This window comes from Panulirus ornatus, chromosome 11 (genome assembly GCF_036320965.1).
Source record: "Panulirus ornatus isolate Po-2019 chromosome 11, ASM3632096v1, whole genome shotgun sequence".
Taxonomy (NCBI): domain Eukaryota; kingdom Metazoa; phylum Arthropoda; class Malacostraca; order Decapoda; family Palinuridae; genus Panulirus; species Panulirus ornatus.
In genome coordinates, this window is record NC_092234.1 from 13,299,094 (window position 1) to 13,323,438 (window position 24,345).

General features: G+C 38.4%; 1 protein-coding gene across 1 annotated transcript in view; it reads left to right on the forward strand.

Annotated features, from left to right (window-relative positions):
* LOC139751283 (glutamate receptor ionotropic, NMDA 2B-like) overlaps nucleotides 1-24,345 on the forward strand; it is a 461,671-nt gene that overhangs the window by 388,023 nt on the left and 49,303 nt on the right. The window contains exon 17 of the mRNA XM_071666604.1: nucleotides 6,592-6,774. Coding sequence (XP_071522705.1) covers nucleotides 6,592-6,774 — 183 coding nt within the window. The remainder of the gene's footprint in view (nucleotides 1-6,591; nucleotides 6,775-24,345) is intronic.

Consider the following 24,345-nt stretch of genomic DNA (forward strand, 5'->3'; position numbering starts at 1 on the left):
ATCCTTATTATAATCTAGAAACCATTGATATTTGTGAAATGTATCAGTCTACACTGCTCTTGAAACCATTCCCATTTGTCACATTTATCAGCCTGATACTACTTTAGAAACTGTTGATAGGGGGGGGGCAGGGGCCTGAAAAACAAGGGGGCTCAGCTCCCCCCCCCCCCACATACATACACACACACATACACATACATTTTGTTTGGACTTTTATAGAACTGCAGTATGCGGTATGTTGTGAAAGCTTTTGCTCCAGTTAGGGGCCCCCCCACACACGCACTTTTTAAAAGGCTGCTGCCACCCTTGAATTGTTGCTTAAGAAAATTATGTTCTTTATAAATAGTTAAGACTTATTAACATTTTGCCATTTTTGAAATTATTTATACTTGTAATATATATTAGTATTACATTCTGAAAAACTTTTGATGCTTATCAGCTTTTCTGTATTATGCTTTTCTAGAAATCATCAGTACAGTTATTAATCATTAGCACTTAACTGTTTTAGAAACAACTGATACTATATTCAACAGTGTATTGCAGTTCAAAATTTTTGAAATATAAATATCAGCATCATGATACAGAAACCACAGATAAGTAACCATTGGCATGGAGTTCATCAGCTTTACATTGTTGTAGAAATGACTGACACATGATAAGCATTATACACTTCTAGAAACCATTGAAATTATATATTTCAGCACTTTTTGAGAAACCATTTGAATAATGCAATAGTAAATGATTGAAAACCTTGATCTGTTACTAGCGAATTACATGATGTTGTTTTAAGATATTCACTATATCACAAACTTACACTGCATTGGAAACCAGGACTCTCATAACATTATTTAAGACATACCATTTTACAATTATAGTGATTTACATTGCCTTAGAAATTTATAGTGTAAAGTAGTATGTTATTCTAGATCCCTAGATTGTTTTAAGACCATAATTCTTTAAAAGCCATTGATATATTGCACTGAAATTATAACTTTATTATTATTACAGTATCTCCAGAAACAATATATTTTAGCATATTTAGAAAGCATGTAAGAGCAGGCTAATGGCTCTTTAGAGATCAGTAATATTTAGGCTTGATATACAAGATTAAAAGTGAAAGAAATTACCTCAAAGATCCAGTATTGGTTTATAAGTCCCTTTATGATATGATAGTAATCCTCTTAATCCGTTTTTTATTTATCAGTATTCTTAATCGTGTTTTACACATTAGTAGACTAGAAACCACAGTTATCTAAGAATATTGTTATAGTTTAGAAACCAAGGGTACCAGAAAATATTGTAATTAATTGGAAACCATTCATATATGATGATATATACAAAATTATTAACCTGTGATTTGATTTGGATTTTCTTAAGAAACCAGAATTGTCTGACATGATTGTTCTCTTCTCAGTAGTAATAATGTACAAAATTTTATCACTTTGATGTATGTTTATATCTCAAAATTGTTGACTAATTTTAAAGAAATTATGAAATATATAATTTTGTATTTGAACATTTCAGATTCTTATATAGATTCATATCCATTTTGGAAAATTATAGGATTTGAATGTTTTAGAGTTTTAACATTGGTCTTATAAAGAAATAATTGGCTCTTAAAATTTTATATATTATAAATTTCACACTATTGGCCTTATTTGAGAAATTTTCCAATTGGTTTTAATGATATAATTTTTCCCTATTTTAGTCTTAGATAGTTGATCATTAAAGATTATAATCCTTATGATATTATGCAGTTGTAGTATTTCTCATTTTAAAATTGCTGATACTTGAACAATTTAGATGACCCTAAAAAAATCCAAATGTGTTAAACATTTCACCTTTGTATGTATAATAGATGAGATTTTTCTAACTTCAGGATTAGTCATACATAAAATATCCAGACCTTAAACATCGTTCTAAAACCCGGTTAATCCCCCATAAACAGTTAAACCATCATCTTCATGAAATATTATTAATTCTTTTTATAGACTTTTCCCTCGCATCATCCTAACACTGGATTAATCCCCTCAATATATGTGTCAATAGCTAAACATAGATTCCTTTAATCCCTATAATTCACTTCCTTAAACACGTGAAATCTTATTTCTTTCTTTCAGATCACCAGTACGGCTTTCACAGTGCAACTTCTACTAATGATCTCTGCTATATGACTCATCTTTTGGTCCTCTCTTAAGGATTTTGCTGAATTTTTACCATTGTCCTCAACTTCTTCAAAGCTTTTGACAGCATGTTGCATAAGTCGCGCTCTCTTAACTTCCTCTCAACTTTTCTGCCTCTCTTCGATCTCTAATTCAGAGTTTTCTTTCCATTTGCCCCACCAGGTGTTGGTCACTCGTGGAGCACTACATATACATTACTCTGTCAGCTGCAGTTTCCCTTAGGGCTTTGTTGTATTGCCTTCCTTTTTTCTTCTTTCCATGCCTGATCTTCTGTTTGCACCTTCTTATCCTTTTTCATTGTTATGCCATCCATTCAACTCTTCTGCATTTACATAATCCTTTTTCTCTACCTCTCCAATCTGATGCTCATTCTTTTTCTTACATTGAACACATATCCTTGCATGATTCGTACCTATGCAGCATCTCAAATCTATCTAAATGTCACTAGTTTCTACTGTCTGATTTCAAAACACTGTACAGTTCAATATAATCATGTTGAGTATACCCATATCCTCCAATTTATCCAAGACCCCTTATAACGATCATTACCAAAGCTGCTTTTCTTGTGAACACTTATTTCATACTTAAAGGGGTCTCGTTCATCCCAGTTTGGAATACTGCTAGCATAGTTGGAGTGGCACTTCTTCCACCACTTTATTAGGCTGAGTGGAATAAAATCCTTTTCTCATCAGAACTTCTGCTATCCCATCTTTTTAGCTTTCCTTTTTTGTTTTCCGTTATGTTGCCCCTTCTTCTTCTGCAGGTATTATCTTTGTCATTGCTTTTGCTGCTTCCCAAAGTTTCTGTGTGGAAACATCCATGCGTGGATTGACCATTGCGGTAACCTCTTCCTTTCTTCTGATGGGAAGATGAGAAATTCTATTCCTTCTTTTGTCTTTCCCCCTTTTTACAACATTTATTCCTTTGAGAATTGAGTCTAGAAACACCTGAGGTGCTGAAAATGGCCCTTGCTGTATTCTTTATCTCCGATTTTTCTTTTTTTTTCTTTTTTAAGGTGGCAATGACTGGAACAGGCTTTTGTCTGCTACCATGAAAAAACAAGCCAATCAACATATTGATATATGATTAATCCCCCTAAACATTTGAGACAACAAACATCCTAAGATTCCATTAGTCCCTCGTAAGCTAAGCTAATTATCCTAGAATTTGACTAATCTTCAATAAGCATAATCCAGTCATCATCCTAAGATTTGATTGGCCCCGTTGAACATTTAACCAACTATTAATAGTAAATTCAACTAACCCTTTTAACATTTAAGCCAACCATAATCCAGATCTGTTTAAAAAGTGTGCCAATTATAATATGTAAAATCTGTGATTCCCCCCCTTAAACATTTAAACCAATTATCATTGTGAAAATTATTTAATCCTTAAACATTAAGGCAATCCCATAATAGTTTTCAACAATAACATGCTGACTTTAGAACACACACCCACACACATACACACATTCAAGCATTCAACTCATGTCGTTTTCATATATTTTATGTCCTTTTCTTCAAATGAAACATTTGGATGACTTTTGATATCTCTCTCTCTCTCTCTGTTTCTCTCTTCTGTTTTATAGAATGACAGGAAAGAGGGAGAAATCATGGATGCAGATATAATTACAAAGGAAAGAATAATGGACTAGCAGATGAAAGAGGACAGCTCCAAAGGCTAATTGATTGATGTGATACTTTCAGCCTTTTGCAGATGAACCACAGACTGTCAATAGGGAGCAGCACAATAGTTCATATTTTTACAAATAACACAATAGATCTAATTTTTACAGATGACATGGCATTCTTTTTAGATGTAGAGATAGATAATTCAAGTCTCGCAGGTTATAACATCATAGAAATCACTACAACATAGAGAATGGAAATGAATGATTATGAATATGATACAGCCACAGCAGTGAAAGACAGAGGGTTGAGTGATATAGATATTTCACCACAACAAATCAGACTGGAAAAAATTGGAAAAAGATTGTTGAGATTATAAACACTATTTGGAGTCAGGTCTAAGAAACATTGCCCTGGGAACTAACACGAGAATATACTGTAAGAGGTTTGACCAAATAGTATTGAACAGATTCCAGAGAAAAAGAAAACGAGTATAGAAAACTGTGGATAAATAGAAGAAAGGTGTGGAAAGAGGATAACAATGAATGGCATGAGAATAAGATAATTAGATGAGAAATTAAAGAATGCATATGTAGGAACATTGAAATCCGATAGAAGAGAACAAAAAGTTAATGAAGGAAAAGTTATACAGAAAATGAAAAAGAACCCAAAGTTACTATTTACATAGATGAACAAAGCAAAAATCAAGAAATTAGAGATTGGGCCAAGTAAGGTATGAGGTAGATGTGAAAATGACTATTGAGGAAATATGCAGGATGTTGATTAAACAATATAAGTCAGTATTCAGCTCAAAATGGAAGGAAAAATATGAAGATGAACTGTTTAATCAATATGATGAAAATGCACTCATAGATATTGAAATATCAGCAGATGGTATAAGTGAAAGCAGCTGTGCAGCTCAGAGCAAATTCTGCTCCAAGACCAAATGGAGTCCCATTTATATTCCTTTAAGAGACAAAAACAGCAATTGCTTACCAATAATACAGTTATTCAGGCAAAATCTGGATGAAGACAAAATTGCAGACCTTCACAAATTGACATCTGTAATGCTGATTCACCAAAAAGGATTCAAGCTGATACTTACAGATCAGTTAGCATGACTTCACATGTAATAAAAGCTTTTGAAAGGACATATCTTAAACCATCTAATAAAGCATAATTACATGAATGAAGGGTAATTTGGATTTGTACCAAGAAAAAGTATGCAAACTTCAACTCGTTACAATAATACACATGAAATGGAAAAAGAATGGAAACCATTTGTCTTAACGTTGCAAAAGCATTTTTCAAAGTACACCACAGGATTTTGCTAGAGAAAGTTGATAAACAAAACATTAAAGGTGAGACAGGAAGATGAATTAATGAGTTTCTGATTGACATAAGATTCAAAGTGGTGGCAATTAGAACCATTTCTAAGGGGTACCACAGGGAACAACATTAGCCTCGGAACTTTTTGTAATGATATCAGATATCAATAGCGAGTTAGGGAAAGCATAATGAGGAGCTTTGCTGATGATGCATAGTATGTAAAATATGTCAGAAACTGATCACATGGGGATACAAAAAGAATTAGACAATTTACAAATGGGTAGAAGTGAGCCTGGTGAAATTCAGTGAAGATAGATTTGAGCAAAGAAGCTATGAATCAAGGAAAGCTTCATTAGAACTGCCATGTAAAGGCCTGACAGGGAAATTGATAGAAAGTGGGTCAAATGTAAGAGCGATGAGTGGTATAATTCTAAGAAATTTCTTAACAGGAGATAGAAAGCTGTTTATGAAAATGTATATTTTATATATAAGAAGCTGAATTTAATGCTTTTGTGCTGTATGGTCCCAAACTAAACAGTTGGAAATGAACATAGAGAGAATTCATTAGCACTTCACAAGCATAATTAAGGAAATGGAGAACATAGACTGCAATAATAGACTGAAAGAATTCCAACTATATACCCTAAAAAGATAAAGAGGAGAAAGATGCTTGATAAACTATGCATGACAGCAGATTGAAGGTATTAAAAGCCTTTCAGTAGGGAAGATATAGGGTCGTTAAATCTTCAAGAATGATATGGAACATACTGAAAAATCAGACTAAGATATACGACAGCTCAGCCAGGAAGCTAGAATGATTATTCAGCGTGCAACCAGGGAAATAAGAAACATGCATAGAGCAACTACAGAAACATGAAAAGAACTTAGCACATGGTTGAAATCATTGTCAGTTGAACCAAGAATTGATAACTGTGTAATGCAGGTGGCAGCTGAGAAGAATAGTCTTATGCATCAAGCAAAATGTGTGATGAGTGCTTTGTGCTTAATCTACCATTCTGGCTAGATTTCTTCATAGGTAGATGGGTTTTTTCTCTCTCTCTCTCTCTCTCTCTCTCTCTCTCTCTCTCTCTCTCTCTCTCTCTCTCTCTGAATGCTACTTCATACATTATCTCCATACACTTCCCTAACATTTTAAAAGTTCTATTACTAATGGTAAATATCTGTTGTACCACTGCTTGGGTTGGACACTACTGACAGATACATACTGTGGGATTTGTTAAAGTAAAATTAACATGAAGGCTCTGGGATTGATAGATAGTAACACAAAGACTGTGAGGTTTGTTGATTAATTACACAAAGACTGTAGGGTTATACGAATACGAAGACTGGGAGGTTTGTTAGATACTAACACAAAGACTGTAGGGTTTGGTAAATGCTAACATGAAGGCTGTGGGGTTGGTAAATTCTAACATTATAATCTGTCACCTCAGCTTGGCTACGACGCGCGCTGAACGAGAGATGCTGGGGTCCAGGGAGGTGTTCGGCGTTCGGGACATGACTAGGAACCACATCTCGTCCAACGAGCCAGCCAGGCCTTCTTCCACCACCCCCACCATCACTACCACTACCACCACCACCCTCACCCCGACGCCCGAGACGGGAGCCAGGCAGAGGTAAGATGGGACAAGCATGGGAGTCCAAATGTATGGGATATGTATGAGTGTAAGCATCTGTGAGGGAAGTTTTAGTCAAGTCCCCACATGACATGTAAAGGGAAGTGATAGCAAGGCATGGCTAGAGATGGTTAATGGAGAAAGTAATGGAAGGGAATTGGTGCAAGCAGGGAGAGGTAGAGAGAGAGAATTACAGAAGGAAAAAGTGAATAGTAGGAGGGCAAGCAGGGAGAGAGAAGAGAGAGAGAAAGGGAATGGCAGTAGGACAGTGTGGGAGATGAGATGGAAGAAAATATAAAAGAATTAAAATAACACTCTCTCTCTCTCTCTCTCTCTCTCTCTCTCTCTCTCTCTCTCTCATGGCAATAATCTTATATTTAACTTGATCAGTATATAGATTCTTTAGTATTTTTGATTCATGTTAATGCAGTTGCTTGAGCTCGGTTGCCTTTAGCATTTATTTGAATATATTCTTTTTCCTTACACTAGAGCACATTAATATGAATCTTTGAGTGTGATGGTTCAACCCCTGATCATGATAGTAGGAACCTTATGTATGATGGCCATGCCTCTGACCCTGACTTTCAAGGGTTGACCAAAGGCCATGGCCATTTTAACCAGGGGTCACACCATTGTGGTTCAGGGCCATGATGTTCTTTGGGTTTGCATCTTTGTATATAAGGAGTTGATTGATAGACTTCATTTAATGTAAGGTGATCATGCACCCACTCTGTGTCTCTGAACACTGTTTCGGCCTTTATAACATTGAATCTGTTTTCCATATCATTCCAGAGGATTTTGAAAAGGAAGTTTACCACTAAGAGGAACATTGTTTTTTATGAGCTGTGTTTAGTCATGTCCCTTTATGTAATGATTTTCAAAGGAAATTATACTGCATATGTAACTGTCATAAATTAAACCTGTAAAGCTTATAATGAAGAACTCTTAAAAATTTGGCCTGCAAGCTTTGGTCTCTTTTAAGCATGGGAGATAGGAAGAAATGGGGGTAAATAAAAGACTTTTTTTGTAAGTATTTTTCTAATCTTTCCAAAGGAACTTTTATTTATAAAGGTGGTATTCATATCTTTACAAAGGAAGTTTTCTTCGTATGAAAATTTTATCATTTGTAAAAAGGAAGTTTTCTTATCTTTCATGATATAGGTTTTCTTTTTAAAGTTTTCTTATCTATATAAAGGAAGTTTTCTTATTTGTATAAAGGAATTTTTCTTTATAAAAAAGTTTTTTATTAAAAAAGTTTTTGTTATTTTTGTAAAAGAAATAGTCTTCATAAAGAAAGTTTTTATCTTTATAGAAGTTTTTATCTTTGTGTCTGTTTTTGTTGGCTTTAAACCCTTGGAATACACTTCAGTCATACTCAGACTTTAAAGATACTTCCATTTCACATCCCAGTTAACCTTTAATGAAATTGTAGATGAAAAATGGGACACAGTGAAAGGCTTCAGTATAAATATTATGTACTAAAATGATACAAGTTGCAAGAATCTGTATGTGAGAGGGACTTGTCGCCACAGTCCCAGTGTAGGAGAACTGTAAGAGAGACAAACTCTCCTGGCATATAATAGAATACCTTTCAGATACATGGATAAGGAAATATGCAGCAAACTTTTTACATCCTCATTACACTAATACAATGATATGCTGTTCAGGTTTGGTCACTGTTTGTAAAGTAGTACAAAGAACTGATAGAGAAGGTCCAGAGGAGGGCAGCAGAAATGGTATCAGAACCAAAGATTTTTGTTGCATCGAGAAGGTTAAAACCATAGATTTGACCACCTCGAAAAACAGAAAATTCAAGAGAGACTTTTATTCCAACCTTGTCAAGTTTTTGAATTAGTTTGATGTCAGTATTGAACATATTTTAAGAATGCAAAGATGTAATAACCGGAGGATTTAACATGAAATTAAGCAAGAGATTTCTCAGAAAAGATGTAAAGTACTTGTATAGTGTAAGAGTAGTGTGTAAATGGAGTATTTAAACTAGGCAACAAAGTTATGAATGCTATCTGCATACAAAAGTTTGGAAAGGTTAAATGATACAAGAGAAGTTTCAAGAGATGTAGCACTCCCTCCCTACACGTGATCAGTGGGCAATTGATTACATGCAGAACGTGACAACTTCAGGGTGTCAAACTCACACTTTATGTTCCGCACAGAGCTGCATACCTGACACACCCTGCTGTTTTAAGAGATTATGTCCAGTTGAGTTCATTTAAAGACTATGGAACATTTACTCATTTCAGCACCTTTTTTTTTTTTTTTTTTTTTTTTTTTTTTTTTTTTTTTGGGTGGTTAGAAAAGGGGAAGGGGTTAAACAGAAGGTAAGTTTTGAAATAGAAGAGAATTTGAGTATATATATATATATATATATATATATATATATATATATATATATATATATATATATATGAATAGAGACAGACAGTGTGAATTGTGTGCATGGGTATATATGTATGTGTCTGTGTGTGTATATATATGTGTACATTGAGATGTATAGGTATGTATATTTGCGTGTGTGGACATGTATGTATATACATGTGTATGGGGGTGGGTTGGGCCATTTCTTTCGTCTGTTTCCTTGCGCTACCTCGCAAACGCGGGAGACAGCGACAAAGCAAAATAAATGAAATAAATAAAATATATATATATATATATATATCTTTCTTTCTCTTTCATACTATTTGCCATTTCCCGCGTTAGCGAGGTAGCGTTAAGAACAGAGGACTGGGCCTTTGAGGGAATATCCTCATCTGGCCCCTTTCTCTGTTCCTTCTTTGAGAAAAACAAAAAAAAAAACAAGAGGGGAGGATTTCCAGCCCCCCGCTCCCTTCCCTTTTAGTCGCCTTCTACGACACACAGGGAATACGTGGGAAGTATTCTTTCTCCCCTATCCCCAGGGATATATATATATATATATATATATATATATATATATATATATATATATGTATATATATATATATATATATTAAGAATACTTCCCACGTATTCCCTGCGTGTCGTAGAAGGCGACTAAAAGGGGAGGGAGCGGGGGGGCTGGAAATCCTCCCCTCTCGTTTTTTTTTGATTTTCCAAAAGAAGGAACAGAGAACGAGGCCAGGTGAGGATATTCCCTCAGAGGCCCAGTCCTCTGTTCTTAACGCTACCTTGCTAACGCGGGAAATGGCGAATAGTATGAAAGAAAGAAAGAAAGAAAGAATATATATATATATATATATATATATATATATATTTTTTTTTTTTTTTTTTTTTATACTTTGTCGCTGTCTCCCGCGTTTGCGAGGTAGCGCAAGGAAACAGACGAAAGAAATGGCCCACCCCCCCCCCCCATACACATGTACATACACACGTCCACACACGCAAATATACATACCTACACAGCTTTCCATGGTTTACCCCAGACGCTTCACATGCCTTGATTCAATCCACTGAAAGCACGTCAACCCCTGTATACCACATGACTCCAATTCACTCTATTCCTTGCCCTCCTTTCACCCTCCTGCATGTTCAGGCCCCGATCACACAAAATCTTTTTCACTCCATCTTTCCACCTCCAATTTGGTCTCCCTCTTCTCCTCGTTCCCTCCACCTCCGACACATATATCCTCTTGGTCAATCTCTCCTCACTCATTCTCTCCATGTGCCCAAACCATTTCAAAACACCCTCTTCTGCTCTCTCAACCACGCTCTTTTTATTTCCACACATCTCTCTTACCCTTACGTTACTTACTCAATCAAACCACCTCACACCACACATTGTCCTCAAACATCTCATTTCCAGCACATCCATCCTCCTGCGCACATCTCTATCCATAGCCCACGCCTCGCAACCATACAACATTGTTGGAACCACTATTCCCTCAAACATACCCATTTTTGCTTTCCGAGATAATGTTCTCGACTTCCACACATTTTTCAAGGCTCCCAAAATTTTCGCCCCCTCCCCCACCCTATGATCCACTTCTGCTTCCATGGTTCCATCCGCTGACAGATCCACTCCCAGATATCTAAAACACTTCACTTCCTCCAGTTTTTCTCCATTCAAACTAACCTCCCAATTGACTTGACCCTCACCCCTACTGTACCTAATAACCTTGCTCTTATTCACATTTACTCTCAACTTTCTTCTTCCACACACTTTACCAAACTCAGTCACCAGCTTCTGCAGTTTCTCACATGAATCAGCCACCAGCGCTGTATCATCAGCGAACAACAACTGACTCACTTTCCAAGCTCTCTCATCCCCAACAGACTTCATACTTGCCCCTCTTTCCAGGACTCTTGCATTTACCTCCCTTACAACCCCATCCATAAACAAATTAAACAACCATGGAGACATCACACACCCCTGCCGCAAACCTACATTCACTGAGAACCAATCACTTTCCTCTCTTCCTACACGTACACATGCCTTACATCCTCGATAAAAACTTTTCACTGCTTCTAACAACTTGCCTCCCACACCATATATTCTTAATACCTTCCACAGAGCATCTCTATCAACTCTATCATATGCCTTCTCCAGATCCATAAATGCTACATACAAATCCATTTATATATATATATATATATATATATATATATATATATATATGTGTGTGTGTGTGTTAGTGGTTTTGATGCACAAGACCGGGTTATAGTGATGGGTGATTTGAATGCAAAGGTGAGTAATGTGGCAGTTGAAGAAATAATTGGTATACATGGGGTGTTCAGTGTTGTAAATGGAAATGGTGAAGAGCTTGTAGATTTATGTGCTGAAAAAGGACTGATGATTGGGAATACCTGGTTTAAAAAGCGGAATGCGTGCATAGTGCCATTTTACAAAGGCAAAGGGGATAAGAGTGAGTGCTCAAATTACAGAGGTATAAGTTTGTTGAGTATTCCTGGTAAATTATATGGGAGGGTATTGATTGAGAGGGTGAAGGCATGTACAGAGCATCAGATTGGGGAAGAGCAGTGTGGTTTCAGAAGTGGTAGAGGATGTGTGGATCAGGTGTTTGCTTTGAAGAATGTATGTGAGAAATACTTAGAAAAGCAAATGGATTTGTATGTAGCATTTATGGATCTGGAGAAGGCATATGATAGAGTTGATAGAGATGCTCTGTGGAAGGTATTAAGAATATATGGTGTGGGAGGAAAGTTGTTAGAAGCAGTGAAAAGTTTTTATCGAGGATGTAAGGCATGTGTACGTGTAGGAAGAGAGGAAAGTGATTGGTTCTCAGTGAATGTAGGTTTGCGGCAGGGGTGTGTGATGTCTCCATGGTTGTTTAATTTGTTTATGGATGGGGTTGTTAGGGAGGTAAATGCAAGAGTTTTGGAAAGAGGGGCAAGTATGAAGTCTGTTGGGGATGAGAGAGCTTGGGAAGTGAGTCAGTTGTTGTTCGCTGATGATACAGCGCTGGTGGCTGATTCATGTGAGAAACTGCAGAAGCTGGTGACTGAGTTTGGAAAAGTGTGTGGAAGAAGAAAGTTAAGAGTAAATGTGAATAAGAGCAAGGTTATTAGGTACAGTAGGGTTGAGGGTCAAGTCAATTGGGAGGTGAGTTTGAATGGAGAAAAACTGGAGGAAGTGAAGTGTTTTAGATATCTGGGAGTGGATCTGGCAGCGGATGGAACCATGGAAGCGGAAGTGGATCATAGGGTGGGGGAGGGGGCGAAAATCCTGGGGGCCTTGAAGAATGTGTGGAAGTCGAGAACATTATCTCGGAAAGCAAAAATGGGTATGTTTGAAGGAATAGTGGTTCCAACAATGTTGTATGGTTGCGAGGCGTGGGCTATGGATAGAGTTGTGCGCAGGAGGATGGATGTGCTGGAAATGAGATGTTTGAGGACAATGTGTGGTGTGAGGTGGTTTGATCGAGTGAGTAACGTAAGGGTAAGAGAGATGTGTGGAAATAAAAAGAGCGTGGTTGAGAGAGCAGAAGAGGGTGTTTTGAAGTGGTTTGGGCACATGGAGAGGATGAGTGAGAAAAGATTGACCAAGAGGATATATGTGTCGGAGGTGGAGGGAACAAGGAGAAGAGGGAGACCAACTTGGAGATGGAAAGATGGAGTGAAAAAGATTTTGTGTGATCGGGGCCTGAACATGCAGGAGGGTGAAAGGAGGGCAAGGAATAGAGTGAATTGGAGCGATGTGGTATACCGGGGTTGATGTGCTGTCAGTGGATTGAAGCAAGGCATGTGAAGCGTCTGGGGTAAACCATGGAAAGCTGTGTAGGTATGTATATTTGCGTGTGTGGACGTATGTATATACATGTGTATGGGGGGGGGGTTGGGCCATTTCTTTCGTCTGTTTCCTTGCGCTACCTCACAAACGCGGGAGACAGCGACAAAGTATAATAATATAATAATAATACATAAGTATACTTATGTAAGTAGGAGAGATGGCCAGAGAGCGTTATTGGATTACGTGTTAATTGACAGGCGCGGGAAAGAGAGACTTTTGGATGTTAATGTGCTGAGAGGTGCAACTGGAGGGATGTCTGATCATTATCTTGTGGAGGCTAAGGTGAAGATTTGTATGGGTTTTCAGAAAAGAAGAGTGAATGTTGGGGTGAAGAGGGTGGTGAGAGTAAGTGAGCTTGGGAAGGAGACTTGTGTGAGGAAGTACCAGGAGAGACTGAGTACAGAATGGAAAAAGGTGAGAACAATGGAAGTAAGGGGAGTGGGGGAGGAATTGGATGTATTTAGGGAATCAGTGATGGATTGCGCAAAAGATGCTTGTGGCATGAGAAGAGTGGGAGATGGGTTGATTAGAAAGGGTAGTGAGTGGTGGGATGAAGAAGTAAGAGTATTAGTGAAAGAGAAGAGAGAGGCATTTGGACGATTTTTGCAGGGAAAAAATGCAATTGAGTGGGAGATGTATAAAAGAAAGAGACAGGAGGTCAGGAGAAAGGTGCAAGAGGTGAAAAAAAGGGCAAATGAGAGTTGGGGTGAAAGAGTATCATTAAATTTTAGGGAGAATAAAAAGATGTTCTGGAAGGAGGTAAATAAAGTGCGTAAGACAAGGGAGCAAATGGGAACTTCAGTGAAGGACGCAAATGGGGAGGTGATAACAAGTAGTGGTGATGTGAGAAGGAGATGGAGTGAATATTTTGAAGGTTTGTTGAATGTGTTTGATGATACAGTGGCAGATATAGGGTGTTTTGGTCGAGGTGGTGTGCAAAGTGAGAGGGTTAGGGAAAATGATTTGGTAAACAGAGAAGAGGTAATAAAAGCTTTGCGGAAGATGAAAGCCGGCAAGACAGCAGGTTTGGATGGTATTGCAGTGGAATTTATTAAAAAAGGGGTGACTGTATTGTTGACTGGTTGGTAAGGTTATTTAATGTATGTATGACTCATGGTGAGGTGCCTGAGGATTGGACGAATGTGTGCATAGTGCCATTGTACAAAGGTAAAGTGGATAAGAGTGAATGCTCAAATTACAGAGGTATAAGTTTGTTGAGTATTCCTGGTAAATTATATGGGAGGGTATTGATTGAGAGGGTGAAGGCATGTACAGAGCATCAGATTGGAGAAGAGCAGTGTGGTTTCAGAAGTGGTAGAGGATGTGTGGATCAGGTGTTTGCTTTGAAGAATGTATGTGAGGAATACTTAGAAAAGGAAATGGATTTGTATGTAGCATTTATGGATCTGGAGAAGGCATTTGATAGAGTTGATAGAGATGCTCTGTGGAAGGTATTAAGAATATATGGTGTGGGAGGAAAGTTGTTGGAAGCAGTGAAAAGTTTTTATCGAGGATGTAAGGCATGTGTACGTGTAGGAAGAGAGGAAAGTGATTGGTTCTCAGTTAATGTAGGTTTGCGGCAGGGGTGTGTGATGTCTCCATGGTTGTTTAATTTGTTTATGGATGGGGTTGTTAGGGAGGTGAATGCAAGAGTTTTGGAAAGAGGGGCAAGTATGAAGTCTGTTGGGGATGAGAGAGCTTGGGAAGTGAGTCAGTTGTTGTTCGCTGATGATACAGCGCTGGTGGCTGATTCATGTGAGAAACTGCAGAAGCTGGTGACTGAGTTTGGTAAAGTGTGTGGAAGAAGAGAGTTAAGAGTAAATGTGAATAAGAGCAAGGTTATTAGGTACAGTTGGGTTGAGGGTCAAGTCAATTGGGAGGTGAGTTTGAATGGAGAAAAACTGGAGGAAGTAAAGTGTTTTAGATATCTGGGAGTGGATCTGGCAGCGGATGGAACCATGGAAGCGGAAGTGGATCATAGGGTGGGGGAGGGGGCAAAAATTCTGGGAGCCTTGAAGAATGTGTGGAAGTCGAGAACATTATCTCAGAAAGCAAAAATGGGTATGTTTGAAGGAATAGTGGTTCCAACAATGTTGTATGGTTGCGAGGCGTGGGCTATGGATAGAGTTGTGCGCAGGAGGATGGATGTGCTGGAAATGAGATGTTTGAGGACAATGTGTGGTGTGAGGTGGTTTGATCGAGTAAGTAACGTAAGGGTAAGAGAGATGTGTGGAAATAAAAAGAGCGTGGTTGAGAGAGCAGAAGAGGGTGTTTTGAAGTGGTTTGGGCACATGGAGAGAATGAGTGAGGAAAGATTGACCAAGAGGATATATGTGTCGGAGGTGGAGGGAACGAGGAGAAGAGGGAGACCAACTTGGAGGTGGAAAGATGGAGTGAAAAAGATTTTGAGTGATCGGGGCCTGAACATGCAGGAGGGTGAAAGGAGGGCAAGGAATAGAGTGAATTGGAGCGAAGTGGTATACCGGGGTTGACGTGCTGTCAGTGGATTGAATCACGGCATGTGAAGCGTCTGGGGTAAACCATGGAAAGCCGTGTAGGTATGTATATTTGCATGTGTGGACGTATGTATATACATGTGTATGGGGGGGGTTGGGCCATTTCTTTCGTCTGTTTCCTTGCGCTACCTCGCAAACACGGGAGACAGCGACAAAGCAAAAAAAAATATATATATATATATATATTTATATATATATATATATATATTTCCGTTTTCCTGGTGCTACCTTGCTTAAGTGATGGTAGTGATGCTATTTCCTGTGGGGCAGGGTGGTGCCAGGAATGAATGAGGGCAAGCAAGTTTGAATGTCCTTTTTAGTCATACTCCTGTTAGTTCCAATTATCTCTCTTACAGTCATTTCTTATGAGATCATACATAGTTCTCAGGTATTTCATATCCAACATTTAAGGCTCAAGACTTGCATCAGTAAAACACTGCTTACTGTACAGTTCTATACCTTCAAACAAACCCCTCTTTGCCTTGACAGATGCTGATCTCTTCTACAATACACTCCTCAGTGCATCCAGGATCTTTGTCCCCTCTTCCATCCTATGACTCAGATTTATGCAATAGGACTGGATTGCTTCCAACCAAAGCACTCAATAACCAACCACTAATCCCACAATTTCTAACAAATATAACAGTAAAACACATCCCTGGGGATAGGGGACAAAGAATACTTCCCACGTATTCCCTGCGTGTCGTAAAAGGCGACTAAAAGGGGAGGGAGCGGGGGGCTGGAAATCCTCCCCTCTCGTTTTTTTTTTTTTTTTTTTTTTTTTTTTTTAATTTTCCAAAAGAAGGAACAGAGAATTGGGCCAGGTGAGGGTATTCCCTCAAAGGCCCAGTCCTCTGTTCTTAACGCTACCTCGCTAATGCGGGAAATGGCGAACAGTTTGAAAGAAAAAATATATATATATATATCTTTTCTTTTTCTTTCAAACTATTCGCCATTTCCCGCATTAGCGAGGTAGCGTTAAGAACAGAGGACTGGGCCTTTGAGGGAATACCCTCACCTGGCCCAATTCTCTGTTCCTTCTTTTGGAAAAAAAAAAAAAAAAAAAAAAAAAAAAAAATAATATATATATATTATTTTTTTTTTTTTATACTTTGTCGCTGTCTCCCGCGTTTGCGAGGTAGCGCAAGGAAACAGACGAAAGAAATGGCCCAACCCCCCCCATACACATGTATATACATACGTCCACACACGCAAATATACATGCCTACACAGCTTTCCATGGTTTACCCCAGACGCTTCACATGCCTTGATTCAATCCACTGACAGCACGTCAGCCCCGGTATACCACATCGCTCCAATTCACTCTGTTCCTTGCCCTCCTTTCACCCTCCTGCATGTTCAGGCCCCGATCACACAAAATCTTTTTCACTCCATCTTTCCACCTCCAATTTGGTCTCCCTCTTCTCCTTGTTCCCTCCACCTCCGACACATATATCCTCTTGGTCAATCTTTCCTCACTCATCCTCTCCATGTGCCCAAACCACTTCAAAACACCCTCTTCTGCTCTCTCAACCACGCTCTTTTTATTTCCACACATCTCTCTTACCCTTACGTTACTCACTCGATCAAACCACCTCACACCACACATTGTCCTCAAACATCTCATTTCCAGCACATCCATCCTCCTGCGCACAACTCTATCCATAGCCCACGCCTCGCAACCATACAACATTGTTGGAACCACTATTCCTTCAAACATACCCATTTTTGCTTTCCGAGATAATGTTCTCGACTTCCACACATTCTTCAAGGCCCCCCAGAATTTTCGCCCCCTCCCCCACCCTATGATCCACTTCCGCTTCCATGGTTCCATCCGCTGCCAGATCCACTCCCAGATATCTAAAACACTTCACTTCCTCCAGTTTTTCTCCATTCAAACTCACCTCCCAATTGACTTGACCCTCAACCCTACTGTACCTAATAACCTTGCTCTTATTCACATTTACTCTTAACTTTCTTCTTCCACACACTTTACCAAACTCAGTCACCAGCTTCTGCAGTTTCACACATGAATCAGCCACCAGCGCTGTATCATCAGCGAACAACAACTGACTCACTTCCCAAGCTCTCTCATCCCCAACAGACTTCATACTTGCCCCTCTTTCCAAAACTCTTGCATTTACCTCCCTAACAACCCCATCCATAAACAAATTAAACAACCATGGAGACATCACACACCCCTGCCGCAAACCTACATTCACCGAGAACCAATCACCTTCCTCTCTTCCTACACGTACACATGCCTTACATCCTCGATAAAAACTTTTCACTGCTTCTAACAACTTTCCTCCCACACCATATATTCTTAATACCTTCCACAGAGCATCTCTATCAACTCTATCATATGCCTTCTCCAGATCCATAAATGCTACATACAAATCCATTTGCTTTTCTAAGTATTTCTCACATACATTCTTCAAAGCAAACACCTGATCCACACATCCTCTACCACTTCTGAAACCACACTGCTCTTATATATTTTTTATATATTTTATATATATGTATATATATTTTTTTTTTTTTTTTTTTTTTTTTTTTTTTTTTTTTTTGCCGCTGTCTCCTGCTCTTGCGAGGTAGCGCAAGGAAACAGACGAAAGAAATGGCCCAACCCACCCCCATACACATGTATATACATACGTCCACACACACAAATATACATACCTACACAGCTTTCCATGGTTTACCGCAGTCGCTTCACATGCCTTGATTCAATCCACTGACAGAACGTCAACCCCGGTATACCACATCGCTCCAATTCACTCTATTCCTTGCCCTCCTTTCACCCTCCTGCATGTTCAGGCCCCGATCACACAAAATCTTTTTCACTCCATCTTTCCACCTCCAATTTGGTCTCCCTCTTCTCCTCGTTCCCTCCACCTCCGACACATATATCCTCTTGGTCAATCTTTCCTCACTCATTCTCTCCATGTGCCCAAACCACTTCAAAACACCCTCTTCTGCTCTCTCAACCACGCTCTTTTTATTTCCACACATCTCTCTTACCCTTACGTTACTCACTCGATCAAACCACCTCACACCACACATTGTCCTCAAACATCTCATTTCCAGCACATCCATCCTCCTGCGCACAACTCTATCCATAGCCCACGCCTCGCAACCATACAGCATTGTTGGAACCACTATTCCCTCAAACATACCCATTTTTGCTTTCCGAGATAATGTTCTCGACTTCCACACATTCTTCAAGGCCCCCAGAATTTTCGCCCCCTCCCCCACCCTATGATCCACTTCCGCTTCCATGGTTCCATCCGCTGCCAGATCCACTCCCAGATATCTAAAACACTTCTTTTCCTCCAGTTTTTCTCCATTCAAACTCACCTCCCAATTGACTTGACCCTCAACCCTACTGTACCTAATAACCTTGCTCTTATTCACATTTACTCTTAACTTTCTTCTTCCACACACTTTACCAAACTCAGTCACCAGCTTCTGCAGTTTCTCACATGAATCAGCCACCAGCGCTGTATCATCAGCGAACAACAACTGACTCACTTCCCAAGCTCTCTCATCCCCAACAGACTTCATACTTCATAAGCTGTGTAGGTATGTATATTTGCGTGTGTGGACGTATGTATATACATGTGTATGGGGGGGGGTTGGGCCATTTCTTTCGTCTGTTTCCTTGCGCTACCTCGCAAACGCGGGAGACAGCGACAAAGTATAAAAAAAAAAAAAAAAAAATATATATATATATATATATATATATATATATATATATATATATATATATATATATATATATATATATATATATATATGTATTATATATATATATTATCCCTGGGGATAGGGGATTAAGAATACTTCCCATGTATTCCCTGCGTGCCATAGAAGGCGACTAAAAGGGGAGGGAGCGGAGGGCTCGAAATCCTCCCCTCTCTTTTTTTTTTTTTTTTTTTCCAAAAAAGAAGGAACAGAGTGGGGCCAGGTGAGGATATTCCAAAAAAGGCCCAGTCCTCTGTTCTTAACGCTACCTCGCTAACGCGGGAAATGGCGAATAGTTTAAAAGAAAAAAAGAAAGAAATAAAGGTGTATGGTATAAGTTTTGTGATGTGTGTTTGGGAAAGTTGTATGTAAATGTGATTTTTGGTGACTTATTTTTATCCCCCTGGCTGCCTGGCAGGTGTGTTTGTAATGATGTCTCTTGTTAGTTTGATAAGGGAAGGAAAAGTAGCTATGGTAAGCTAAGCATTGTTTATTATTTACATCAGTGTAAGGCTTCGGGGCATAGTGGGAACCAAGCATGCTGCCTTGTTTATACGTCTGTTACGGCCTCAGATATGCCTTTAGTTTGTATCATTATCATGTAGCCTTTGCCATGCTTTCCTGATGCATCTCTGAAGTCTGAGCCTCTGTAAAAAAGTTTTAATCTTCCATGTTGTTCTTTGGTGTTTTCGATGTAGGGATACCTTTTATATGTGACTAGTCATAGAGCCCTATTTTGTTTATTCTGTTAAGCTTTAGCACATGAATTTTGGAGGATAGATGTTAGTATTGTGTAGGGGAATAGGTAAAGATAGGTATGATCATGGCTTTTACCAAATGTAAGTTTTGGTTTTCCAAAGAGTACCAGAATCTATACATGTTGGTCAGGGCAGCTTTTCCCTGGGTGGTTCTTGTTTATATATGATCTATTATCATTGTTATCAAACCTAGTAACATTGATGTGTGACCAAGGATTTTGCAGGTCTTCTGCAGTGTTGCCCTGTTACCCTCTGCGATAATATCTTGTGGTGTTATTCTTCCCAGCACCACTGTAATGAATTTGTTTTATGTTTTTTATTTTCCAGTCTTTTTGAATTTGGTTAATCTGGAAGTTTCTGTATGTGTGGCTTCATTGGCATAGTTGATGTCCATGCTCATGTTTTCAAATGGAAATAGGATGTCAGGTGTATAGATAATGAATTGTGTTGGTGTTGATATACTACCTAGTGGAACCCCACTTAACAGAGGGAATGTTGGTGATGTTGTCGAGTTGTTAATGATTTCTGCGGAGCTCTGATTAAGGAAGTTGCAGAGTAGTCCTCCTGTGATGTCTGGCATGTCAAATTGTAGTAGTTTGTAATGTAGACCCTCAGTTCACACTATGTCAAAGGTTTTACTTTTGCAAAGTAAAAGGATGAGTTTGAAGGTTGAGTTTGTAAGGGGGAAGGGATGTTAAGAGAGAAAATTCAGATTCATATAGGCCATAATGCGTTTCATACCCAGATATCCACATAGACACCACAGTGGTTTTTTGTTCCACCATCTCCCTTTCTCCTTATGTTAAGGTTGAATTTCAGATTCTCTGGCCAAGATTTAACTGTGTTAGTTAAGTTTTGCATTATGCTGATATTTCCCAAACCAGTTAACACTTTTGAAAGAAAGTAGACACCTTAACATATTTTCGAGATATCTGTCAGTCAGTAAATATATACAATACTTCTTACAGAAAAAACAAATACCTATTTAATGAGTTTTCAGTTCCACTTTAACATTTTAGGGGTGCACTAACTTTTAATTGCTGCCAAATTCAAATTTCCTGTCTTTTACAGTATGTGAGTGTCACACATCATCTGAATCATATCTATGTTTGCTGTGATCTGTTCTAGAATTTCATGAATCGAATTTAAAGTTCATTGACAAGAGATCATGCCAGGCTTATTCTTGGTGAATCTTTACACACTCTCACATGCTAATACTTTGGAAACTGATAGTGGACTGTGGTACTAATTATTTTCTGTCTCTTTTCTAGCTCAATTTATTTTCAGCTATCATTTGCAAAAGACATACTTTCTATTATAGTTATCAAAATGTTTATGTATTTTCATTTGTATGGAACGAAGATATTTAACATTCAAATTGTCCACACATTTTTTATATATTTTAATTTTCCAGTCGTACCCATTACTTTGACACCATTTTCAGTATAGTGAGAAGACACTGATTTAGTAGGGACACACTGAATGCCTTCAGTAGGACAGAGGTGTTCTTTGTGTCCCATTATAATTGCCTGTACTTAGTGTAATATGTGCCATATCAAGTTGGCTTTAGGGTGAAGAAGGCAGAGGGATTGACAAAAACAGCGTTTCCATAAGTGGCATCAGCAATTGTTATTGTTCCAACAAGACATAATTGCACCTTAATCCTTTGCATCATGACAAGTCCTTTTAAAAGAATTATAACATAATTGCCTGATGCAAAAGCAACAAATAATACTGTCATATGATGAAAATATGATTTCCATATAAAATGAAATGATTATCATTGCGTCTTTCCCCTAAAACAAAAAAGAAAAGAAATAAGATAACACACCAAATAAACTGCACAACATTACTCATAGATAAGCAAAGTACAAAGATTACTTTTACATCATGCATTTATAGATCTAACCTCCTAGGGGTTGTACTAATCTACCTCTAGATGTTCTAACTTCAATGGAATCATCCGTACTCCTCTTTGGTGAGCCTTCCCCATTTGTCTCTACTGCATTTGTGACTTCCTCTGTTTCAGCTCATCTACTGTTGATTCCCGGTGCCACAGCACCTTCTCCTTCATGACATACATCAGTTACTTCATCATTGTAGCCACTGGCATGTATCAGAGAATTTGGGCTTTCTGCTGTCTTATGCAGTTGCTGCCTATTTCTCCTGTAAATCTGACCATCATTATTATTAAAAAAATATGATCTAGGAGCAACAACTATACCCTTTTTATCTTTTTACTTGTGCTGTCATTGATTCTAACCACATTTCCCTCTTCCAGTTCTGGCAATAGTTTAGAGTTTCCATCATGATATAGTTTCTACCCATCTTGTGAGTCTTGAAGTAGGTGTCTGATAGTCAGTGGGTCCTGTGTTTCTGGTTGTAACTAGGCTTTAGAAGTGTTCTCCTTCCAAACAGTAACTGACAGGGGCTTGCTGTCCCCAGAACAGGAGTATTTCAATAATCCAACACATTTAGATAAGGATCCTTGCCCTCTTTGGCTCCCTTCTTCATCAGCTTCTTTACTCACCCCATGAGCTCTGCACTGTAGTACAACTTCATCAAGGGTCACATCACCTTTCCTCAGCAGCTGTTCGTGTAGCGTGTCATCACTGATGCCACATATAATTCTGTCTCTGATCATTTCATCCTTCAAGGCACCAGACTCACAGTTTATTTGCTTTCTTTTTTAGGTCAGTAACAAAACTATCATTAGTTTCGTCAGCCTTTTGCACTCTACTGTAAAAAATGTATCTTTCATAAGTAACATTCTTCTTTGGCTCGAAATATTCCCTGCAGCTTCTCTAAAAGAGTCTTGTATATTTTTGTCAGCTTCCTCTACAGCCAAAGTGTTATATATATCTAGCAACTGTCTTTCACCACAGTTTAGCAGTAAGGCAATCTTTACCTCATCCTTCTTCTCATCTTTCTAAGAACTCAGTAGATATATCTCAGATTCCTGGCAGAATCTTCTCCAGTTCTCTGCTGTATTCCCTTATGATATCAAGAGTTCAGGAAGTTGACCTTGGACGCTCATCCTAAACGTTCTAGGCGACCTCAATAATGACACAAGGAGACTGCCACTTCACAGCTGCTACCTCGGTTATTGCCACTAACCTTCTTACCTCTCACCCAAGTAGTTCCTCTTCATAGCCAGAAGCACTTGAGACACCTGACACCATATAATACATGAAGACGGCAAAAGGATTGAGAGAAACAGCATTTCAATAAGTGGTGCCAAGCTTTTGTTATTGGTCTAACAGTACAGAATTGCATCTTAATCCCATGCATCATGACAGATCATTTCAAAAGAAATGTAATATAATTGCATGCTACAATAGCAATGAATTATACAAATATAATGTCATAAAATTAAATATAATTTTCCATATGAAAGGAAATAGTTATCATTACACTTGGTACCCTTAAGCACACTTTGTGGTTTTTGGCCTCAGAATGACAAAGCATCTGCTTACGTTTAATCCCATCTAGATTTCAGTTAATCATACTTGGATTACATTTAATCCCATCTAAATTTCAATTAATCCTACTTGGATTACATTTAATCTTGCATGGATTATATCTAATTTCACATTTGGGATTTTGCTTAATCCCACATATGATACATGATAAAGTAATAAAATTCTAAACAGATTGAACATTTTATGGAGAGTTCAGTATAAGAAATCTAGCACGGAGTCTAATTGTGATCCAGGCTTTAATTTCTGATTTGCATAAGTTCTAGATAAGGAACATATGTAGAGCATTTGAACATTTAAAGCTAAAAGCCAACCAGGATACTTACAGCAAGGAAAACCTAAAGTACAAGTAGAATAATACTTCTTCAGTATGTTATTAGATTCAAAACTTCATTAACACATTTCAAGCAATAATTTATGTGGGTTATTACCAGGTTGATTGGTTTTTATATCTGATAAGTACTTGATTTATTTATGATAGTTACCTTTGAGACTAAACCTTAAAAGTCATGAAATTTAAGATTTTTTTCATAAGTTTTATAGAGAAATAGAGAAATTGTTGGTGTTTTGAGAAGGTTGAAGTATTTGATTTAGACTCTCTCTCTCTCTCTCTCTCTCTCTCTCTCTCTCTCTCTCTCTCTCTCTCTCTCTCTCTCTCTCTCTCTCTCTCTCTCTCTCTCTCTCTCTCTCTCTCTCTCTCTCTCTCTCTCTCTCTCTCTCTCTCTCTCTCTCTCTCTCTCTCTCTCTCTCTCTCTCTCTCTCTCTCTCTCTCTCTCTCTCTCTCTCTCTCTCTCTCTCTCTCTCTCTCTCTCTCTCTCTCTCTCTCT